General features: G+C 33.8%; 1 protein-coding gene across 2 annotated transcripts; it reads right to left on the bottom strand.

Annotated features, from left to right (window-relative positions):
- Window positions 1-572: 572 nt before the first annotated feature.
- LOC116029484 (potassium transporter 7-like) lies at window positions 573-6,403 on the bottom strand. Of its 2 annotated transcripts, XM_031271530.1 has the most exons (11): window positions 6,173-6,403; window positions 5,767-6,088; window positions 5,313-5,541; window positions 4,948-5,196; window positions 4,774-4,821; window positions 3,741-4,001; window positions 3,285-3,337; window positions 3,028-3,142; window positions 2,507-2,761; window positions 1,568-2,090; window positions 956-1,463 (listed from the first exon to the last, which is right to left on the bottom strand). In XM_031271530.1, the coding sequence occupies exons 2-11, from the start codon at window positions 6,040-6,042 to the stop codon at window positions 956-958; spliced, it is 2,517 nt and encodes an 838-aa protein (XP_031127390.1). In that variant the 5' UTR covers window positions 6,043-6,088; window positions 6,173-6,403. The 2 variants fall into 2 exon arrangements, with proteins under 2 accessions (XP_031127389.1, XP_031127390.1); XM_031271529.1 differs by having other exon boundaries at window positions 573-1,463; window positions 5,767-6,402.
- Window positions 6,404-10,100: the final 3,697 nt, after the last annotated feature.

A 10,100-nucleotide genomic window follows, 5' to 3' on the forward strand; every position in this document is an offset into this window, starting at 1 on the left:
CTTGATCGAGCCAATGTCACAAGAGAATTTGCAAAAAAATAAAACACTCCATAATCAATAAAGAAGTGTTACTCAAAATAAATGATCATAGATAATCAATAAAGGATTAAAAAAGTAAACCTGGAGGGTATGGTTGAGTGGAAGGGACTCATTCATTCTTAACCAAACGTCAAGGGTTCAACCCTTGGTTTTGGGCCAAAAGAAAAAGGATTAAAGAAGTGTTGCTCAGAATGAATGGTCCTAAAAAATCAAAGATGTTTAATGTATGTTAACGTAATTGCAATGTAAAAAACTCAACTAGGGTAAAGATGTGTAATGTTTTTTTTTTTTTTTTTTTTTTTGAAAACCAAAGATGTGTATGTAATGTTAAAAAGTCTTGATCTTGATTTTCTTTTAAAAATCAAACTCAGCTTCTCAGCCCACTAAACCCAATACTTAGATGTCGTATGCAAAATAAAAACGGGAGGTTGAAGGCCTAAAAAGGTGCAAGAACCGACAACATAGATCATTGTAATTAGGGTAAATAAATTTTATACCATGTTCTAGCAAGAATGTTACTCTAACCAATCAACTATTGTTAAATTCCATCATATCATTAAAAAGTCAAAATTCTGCATAGTATACAGATAAAAAATTTAGTGGTCAACAATATTGTTAACATTCAATCATCATCATACAAGCAGGGCCTAGTCGCCTTGATGAAACAAAAGCAACGGCACGCAACCTTCAAATCAGCGTAAAATCAAGAAACCCAAATGAGAACAGCCAAATCCCCCTAGACCCTAGTAAAGATAACGAGGGATCTTCAAAATTGTGCTTTGGCAACTGGAAATGGCTTGTCTATCAGCATTCATCAATTAGATTTGCATTCTGTTGGAGAAGAGTGCCAGAATAACGAGGAGCTCTGGCCAAACTGAATTAACATGTGACCTCTTTCCATTGCAGCAGCTAATTTTTACACCATGTAAGTCATACCAACCTGGATTACGTGCGAATGGGGCACGCTCAAATTGCATATTCCCCTCCTCGAGTTCTTTTTCAGGAAGGCGTATAGATAATTTATGATAAGCTTCTTGACGAACCAGGAATCCTTCCTTGCCCGAATGTCAGCATGACCAAGAAGGTAAACTACACCGGATTCTTTGGCTGTGCGTAGGAAGGAGAGTTCCTTTTCAAGACTCTGCTCAGCATCAGAGATGTTAGGATCACTTGAGGTGCTTTCTTCAACAACCAGTTTCCCCTTGTATTCAAAATCAGCCAAGAGAGGCACTGCAAGTGAATATACACTGCCATTGGGGGCTACAAGGACCCTTGAAAAGGTGCTCTCTTCTTCAGAATCAGAATCACCATCACTTTCAAGCGACCGTTCCTGAGCTTCTCGGCAAATGAATTTCTCAAGACTCTCAATCAGTAGCTGCTCAAAAGTTTGGTGGTTTTCTTTTCGAGCATCCTTGTAGCCGTATCTGTTTATCCAAAAGTTCAGAGCATAAGAACAATATGGCCATATAACATGACAGTATTTGATTTTATAGCAAAGTGCCCACATAAATGGCGCTTACATGCTTACCTAGCAATACATCGGAACATGTGGTAGCTTTTGGGGCAGACTCGCCGGAATAAGAACCTTTCATTCTGAGGCACAACAGGGACAGGAACGTATTTGATACATACAAAAATTATCATTGAATGCACTGCAGGAAGAGTGGTAAGGAAATGTCCAAATATCTCTGGTACACCCTTTGCCAGTTCATTGTAAAGCAATCCAATTCCTGGAGCTCTTACTGTTCCTAGGTTTGGACCCAATTCCCGCAATAAATCCATAGACATCTTCTTCATTACTTCAGTTTCATACTTCAGCTTGCTCCCATAATTCCATATGTACATTACTAGAAACAAGACAACTGCAAATACTAATATGATCCAACTACCATCTCCCACACTCCATAATACAGATGAAAAGAATGTTAACTCCACTCCCAAGAAAATGGTAACAAAGCTCAGCACAATAATTATGTTGATCTGCCATATTAGAAGCATAACAACGGTTACTAATATCGTTGTGATCATCATCATTCCAAGCTCAGCAATGCCTGTCAAACATGATATGCTTCAGATGGAAACAAACCAGTCCAATAATTTATATAATGAAGAGTTCCAGATATTAAATAGAAAAAGAATGGAAAGCGTCTAATTGATTGCTTCCCCGGTTGATAAGAATGGAAGTTATCTATAAGAATTTTACAAATGTTTAGCGTTTCTTGTAGCTGATCATTTGACTGCTGGATACATCTTAATTAACCAAATTTATCAGCCTATAATGTAACTAATGTCACTATTTAGCAAACAAGACCTAAATCACTTGTGGTAAATTGGTAATGCCAGATTTATCATATGAAAATCACATTACAGGCATGAGTTATCACTACTGACCATTCAAATGATGAATCAAAAAGTAAAAGAAAAAAACAAGAGAGGGATTTCAAAGAAACAAGGATGTAGCCATTACCATAAGCATTTCCAATCTCATAAATGTTTGATATAGAGCAGATCAACACCAATGACAATGCCAGCAGAAACCAATTCATGACTGGTATATAAATTTGACCCATGAATTTCCTAGATGGGTGAACAATTTTAAGGCGAGGGAAGCAACCTAGAGCTGTTGATTGTTTAATACAAGAAAAAGTTGCTGTCGTCATTGCCCTGCTGGCAATCAGTGCTGCGATATTAGCAATTAAAAATACAGGCCAGAAAGCTCCATCTGTATTACAAATGAGAAAATTTTCACCAAGTCAATACATTTGTTTGCAGTTTGATACACAAACTAAGAAATCCATTACAAATTCATAATGCAGTCATGAAATTATGAAAACATTATTTTATAAGATATAGATGACCCACATTTCCAAATTTAATTTGTTAACTTAAATTTTATTAATGTGTATCGTGTTTTTGAATAGTTATTGCAAAAAGACCATTGAATCCCAAAACCAAAATGCAATAAGACCTTTAAGGCTTGGAAATTACTTGGCACGGATGAAAAGAAAGCATGTGTTGTATCAGAATGATTATCCATCAGGTAAGCAGCTTGACCGAGGTAACCCAGTAGAAGGCATGGAAGTACAAGAAACAAAAAAGTGAGCTGCATAAAGGAACAATTTGTACTTTAGTATATGTTCACAGATCAGTAAAACATGATAGCAATATGGATGAGCACACTTAAATAACAATGGCATAGAGAATAAGTTTTCTTTGTACCCCAATTTACTACTTTAGGCCTTTACCTGAACTGAGTGCACAGAGAAGTAGCAAAGATCAGCAAACATTGCTTCAGAACCTGAAATGAAGAAATGATCTTCAACAATATACCCAGAAAACAGAAATAAGTGAACTAGTTTTTACTTAGACAAATCCTTGTTCACTAAATTTTCCATTTCACCTCTTTCATCTTTCATGAATTTTGTTTTTGTCCCCAGAAGAAAAAAAAAAAAGTCAACAGCAAGTCAGCAACACAATAAGTGCATGGCGAACTGATGTTCACCCATTGAACTATATTCAAGCAATCTTTTCAAATATAAGATAAAATAAAGAAAACAAAAACACTGGAAAGTTTATATACAATTAGACACACATACAGACAACCACTTATAATCTTCATATACATAGTTGATGAATTTTATATTCAGCCCCTAAAAAAGATTAGTTTTCAAGGAATTCAAATTCCAAGATAAAGTATGTACCTGTTGCACACAAAAGACAGCCCCCAAGTGAGTACCAGGCCTTAGTAGAATTACGCTTGAAATAGTAGTAGATGTGAACTGGATTAAATGCTCTCCACACACGGTTATCATACTTCACAATGTTATAAATTCCAATGCCACCAAGGGAACAGAACCAAACAAATAAGGCAGGACCAACTACAAGTCCCACTTTACTTGTCATGTACCTCTGTACACTGAATAAAATTACAAGAAATGCCACTGAAATCATGACCACTTGATCTGCAGGGGTGGAAATGTAAAAGATCATTCAAAATGAGCAACTACGACTGGTTTAATATGGCAGAGAAGTGCACATTACATTGTACAAGCAAGCTGTACGTTAAACAGAGGCATAGAGTTTCTAGAAAATAGTGTGAGCTCTCTGTTACGTATAAGTGGAAGATCCCTAAGTTGACTCTTAGTCAGACTCTGAGGAGTAGAATCTAATCAATTTGGAAAATTACAGGTATGTAACTTTTTTTTTCTTTCTATTGATAAAGTTATTTAAGTTCAAGAGATTAGATTTTAAAATGATATTCATTTCAACAAGCAATTTTGCAGTTTATGGATGTCTTTGTTCTACCAAACACTAGAATAAACAAAGTTCTCTAACAATCTACACAAATGTAATAAAGCAAAGTGCAAGGAATAGGGGAACAAAATAATAGAGCAGCAGAATTTTCCACCCTCGAATTTGTAAGACATGATATAAAATAGAATGGTCCCAACATCTAAAGCAGTCAAATTATAGATGTGACATGTCGCAAAAATGGACTTTCTAGTCAAACTTGGGTTACAGAATTTTATAGATGGAAACCTAATAATTGGATAATTATTTTAATCAATATAACTACAATTTTTCTATTGAATGAACAAAGGGAAACATCAATTAGTTATATCCCTAATGTCCAGATTAACAATTTACTAACAACTTTAGCATAATATTATTTTTCTAAAACAAAGTATCATGGTTTTTTTAAAGTACAATATGAAACAATTACTGTTGCATTACCTTGCTCAATTGAAACTCCAACTTTTAAGCCCGCAACAGCAGATACCACTGCATTCCAATAGTTTAAGCAGAATCAAATTAACAGATAACTAAATATGACAGAACGAAACCTCAGAAATCAGAATAAAGGGATTAGGAGTGCAAGTATGAAAATGAGTAAGGAAAATAAGTGACCTGACATAGCTGGTGTAACAACACCATTAGCTATCACCATAGAGGTGCCAGCAAGAACTAACATCAGAAGAAGTTTTTTCAATGTGAGTGATGTTTCAAGTCTTTCCTTTATTTTCAAAGACCTCTCAAGTTCTGGAGATGGCACCTTGAGTCTGAAGCTTGTTATGCGAGTATCAGATGGCAATTGATTAGGGAGAAGACTAACATTAGCATACCTACAAATTAATGAGTATAGAGCAAATGTACCACCTGCAGTTATTAATCAATGAGAACTTGTTTACCAATGTGACAACAGCCCATTTATTTATCATAATTATGTCCATGAATTTAGTAAAACAAATTTCTCAAAAGTTCCATCTGCCTACCTTCACCACCATCATTGGCCCAAAGAACAATAAGGACATATTTGACCAATGGAATCAGGATTAAGGTGTATATAACCAATGATAATGCACCAAGAACATCTTCATTTCCATTCACTGGGGCTTTACTAAACATCACACTAAATGTATATAATGGACTTGTCCCCACATCACCAAAGACTACTCCAAGTGTCTGAATGATCAATATGATTCTCCTGCCTAAAGTAGCATCCTGCAATAAAATGTTCGAATTAGGATACCAAGCCACATCCTTCCGTTTTATAATTTTAAATGTGAATTCACTAAAAGGTAGGTATGGTAGAGAAGCTACAAATCCACAAATCGAAAGTCTCGTATAGTGGATCTCGATTAATGAAGTGAACATGTAAAAACCAAAACTAATGGCACTGTAAGTGAAGAGCACAAAACGAGCTGTGAAGGATGCTTAAGAGTGCACCTCATAGTAATTCTTATGAGCACCGGGAACTTCGAGAGCTTCGACGTCGAAAGAATCAATCCGAGGACCAGTCCGAATCAGCCGCTGCTCGGCGTTGTCCTCGTCGTCGGAGTCAATACCGTTCAGCTGCAGCGACTCATCGACGCTTTCGCCGGTATCAGTGCCGTCATTATCCATCTCCGACCCCTCCTCGTCCTGAAACACCCAACGCGACTCGATCGAATCCATCGACGCCAACCGCTCACCATTCTCCCTCTCCGATCCCTCCTCCGCCATCTCCTCTGAAACTTCACTTCCTTCTCTTCGTCACTTACCTCAAAACCTGAGCCATTCACATACAAATCAATATGTACATGTACTGAATCGTGCTAGAAAGCTTTAACCCTAGAATTTAGACGGATTTCACCGATGCTTTGTCGGAACGTTTTGCTTTGCAGCTGTGAATGAATAGATCAGTCTGAACTGTTTTTCCGGTGTCGTAAACTGTCACTTTAGCAACTGCGCCGTTGGAATAAATGTAAGCATTTGGAACAGTGTACACCGGACCTTCCGATTCAGAATATTTGTCATTTCTCAGTACTCACCATTGACTCTATCACGTAATTGGATTCCACTCAACAATCTGACTTTATCCTACAGTAATATTTTTGCAAGATTAATCTAACGATACAAACACGATATCAAATTTTTAAAATACAGCATTTAATTTTTCCATTGTTAAGAAAATCATCAAATTTGTAACATCAGATTTTGCAAACTAATTTTAAGAGCGTATATGAGAAGTTTCAATATGTTTTTTTTTTTTTTTGAATTTCATAAAGGATAAAGTAATGGATCATTGGGAGCAACTTTAATTAATCTAGTCAAATAGTGGTTTGATAATCACGATTTCAAATTTAATTGTTTTAGAGAGTTATTTATTGACATTTCTTATTTGAACGTATCAATTATGAGTAACCTAAATTAATTTGTCTTTCTCGTGGTCATTTGCCAATTAGGATCACGTATATATATTTAGCGTTAACAAGTCACATATAAAGTATTTTTCAATTAATCAAACACATAAAATACTCCCATATGTTGTGAAAATTTTCAATTTTAAAAAATGTACATTGCGTTGCATCATGAAGATCGTGTTCACTTGACTTGACATAAAGACCGAATAAAGCGTGAATTACGTTCGGATAATGGCCACTCGGCTATAGGAATGTGTACAAATAGTATGCACCATCTGCAAGAGATGATGGTTTAGCATATAATAATATGTGAACAATTTGTTTGTTTTTTTTTTTTGAACAATTTGTTTAATTATTATGCAATTTTTCAATTTTAAAAATTCATGTTGTGTTGCAACATGAAGATCATGTTCACTTGGTTCGGGGATAAAACTGAAGAAAGCACAAGTTACGTTGTAAAAATAGTCACTCGATTCTAGGTGTGTGTAACAACCAACAATTGGGTAGAAAAGTTTTGACAAATATTATGCAATTTCATGTTTTTTTTTTGTTAAAAAATACTTTGAACTCTTTTAATGGTGTATTATTGGTATTAAAAAAATGGAGTATATATTATTCTTTGATTTAAAAATACACGTTACGTATAAGGATGTTGATATATATATTTTGTCAAAATCTATACAATAAAAACAATATCCTCAGTTTTAACTTCCCGCCTAAAACAGACCTATAATATTATGGTTTGCCTAATATTATAAAATATGGTAATACAGTTCCTATCCCTAATATAATTGTAAATTAAAATAGAATTCCTAATAAAATATATTCTTCCCTACGTTCCTATTCGTAATACAATTCTAGACTAGAATTACTAATGGTAATAATTCAGTATATATATTTCTCTGCAATGCAATCTATACTATTAATAATCTATACTATTAATAAAAACAATATCCTCAGTTTTAACTTCCCGCCCAAAACAGACCTATAATATTATGGTTTGCGTAATATTGTAAAATATGGTAATACAATTCCTATCCCTAATACAATTGTAAACTAAAATAGAATTCATAATAAAATATATTATTCCCTACGTTCCTATTCGTAATACGACTATAATTACTAATGGTAATAATTCAGTATATATATTTCTCTGCAATGCAATCTATATTATTAATAAAAACAATATCATCAGTTTTAACTTGTATTATGGTATGGTGCGTAATATTGTACAAAATATGAAAATTTGGCATAATTCAACCCGCAAGGCCAACCAATTTTCTGAACGACATTCGTGCATGCAAGTGTCGGTGCACGAGTCAAGCCTTTTTAAGTTCATTTTGGGATTTCATTTGCACCCCCTCCCCCCTTGCGTGCGAGAGAGAGCCTCTATGCTATACAATTCAATAAGCCTTAGAAAAACTCTTGTATAAGTAGTGGTGCAAACCACTTCTCAAACCAATGTGGACAAAAGTTTCTTGAAAGGTTTTTTTCTATATTTTCTAACTCAAATGGGTCAACTTTGAGAACCAATTTCTCATTCACCCATTATCAGTTTTGAGCGTACAATATATCAATCTTTTCGTCTAACTACGAAGAACACGAATCCACGTTGACCCGACCCAAATCGAAAGTGGACCCCACATATATTTGTACCACAATATTGCCAGTAAAATGTCATTTTATGCTAATTTTTTTCCAACAGTTATTTGTCCAGAGAATATCAACGTGTTGAAGGAAGAAGATGATATATAGTGAAGGGCAATATCATCTTCACTATATATCATCTTTTTCCTCCAACACAACGCTCTACGGTCAACCAACAATTACTCAACTGATTATCCCATTACTCCCATGTAAATTTTTTCTCTAATATAGTTATACTTACTGAATATCAAAATATAAGTGTACCTCAAGATCTTGCAATAACTAACCGACAAGTAATTAAATTAATGAATATGATGCAATAATGTAAATTATCTACCTATTGCATTTATACACTTATCTTAGAACACTGAATTTTTGTGATATTTGTTGCATGCAAGGAAGATTCATACTATAATTGCATTTATACACTTATTCATACTCATATTCGATGTTATAATTTCTATAATTGTATATCAATTCAAATATTTCTTAAAATATTATAACAAATTCATTCCGTGCAACGCACGGGTGAAAATACTAGTATAATTTTAAACTATTAGATGAAAACTTATATTGCCACTGTAATTGAATGGTTGTAAACAAAAACAATCATTAAAATATAGAAAATTTTAGAATAGCAAAAAAGACATGTGATGATTGTGAATTATTTGAAACTCCAAAATATTATATTTGGAACAAATTATCATCATCTTGTCCTCATTGTTCTCCTACTCTTATATTACAATATCAAGGATATAATTTTGTTCATAAATTATTTATTAAGTATTTGAAATTAGGATTAACAATACATATTCTGCATATTATATGATCATTTTTGGAGTATTTGAAACTTTGTCAGCTTTTTTTTGGCCAAACATGAGAAAGAATGAGGATGAAAAATTAAAAAAATAAATAAAATAATAAATATAGAAAAAATTCGCGTGAAATGCGTGCGCGTAACGTACACCAACAATGTGTTTTTTCATCCAAGTCCCTCAAAAAAATTGTGTTTTCTCTCGGTGTGACATGTTACTTTATTTTTTGCATTGGGAAAAATTAGAGTCACTATCCTAATATGTGTATTGGTTAAACTTCATTCCTGTGTAATAACTTGCAAACCACACATGAATGGTAAATGTACTAAAAAGACCATGTCCGACAAGCTCGATAAAAAACGTGTTGACAAAAATCGAACTCGTGACATGTTACTTACTTTGAATCATACAACTATACTATATACGTAATATAATTTATTTTCCCTATTAATTATTTATTATTAAAAAAAAAAGTAATTTGACAATATTCACCAAAATATTTTTCACTGTAAAATGAGAGAGACTGAAAACCTCCACCTATTTTGAGTATACTATTGGTGGGCCAAAATCATACTTTATTCCATGCCCAAGGAAACCAATAAGAGTAAAAAAAAAATGTTGAAAATCATTTTAACAAACTGGTTTTCTTTTACTTACTCTTTTTGTTTTAATCACTCACCCAATTTGTTGTTATTGTCCATTTATGCAAACTAAATTTTCTCCATTACCGTCGCACACAATTCACAATAATTATACATAGACCCGAGTCTACTGGACTCATCACAATTTACCTACTGAACGTTCACAATTTATTTTGCATAAATTGTGAACATTTAGCATATAAATTGTGAACATTCAGTACATAAATTGTGTATTTTGGACTCTTGTTTACCTTGTAATGTGAATCGGGGTCCAC

This window comes from Ipomoea triloba, chromosome 9 (genome assembly GCF_003576645.1).
Source record: "Ipomoea triloba cultivar NCNSP0323 chromosome 9, ASM357664v1".
NCBI classification, from domain to species: domain Eukaryota; kingdom Viridiplantae; phylum Streptophyta; class Magnoliopsida; order Solanales; family Convolvulaceae; genus Ipomoea; species Ipomoea triloba.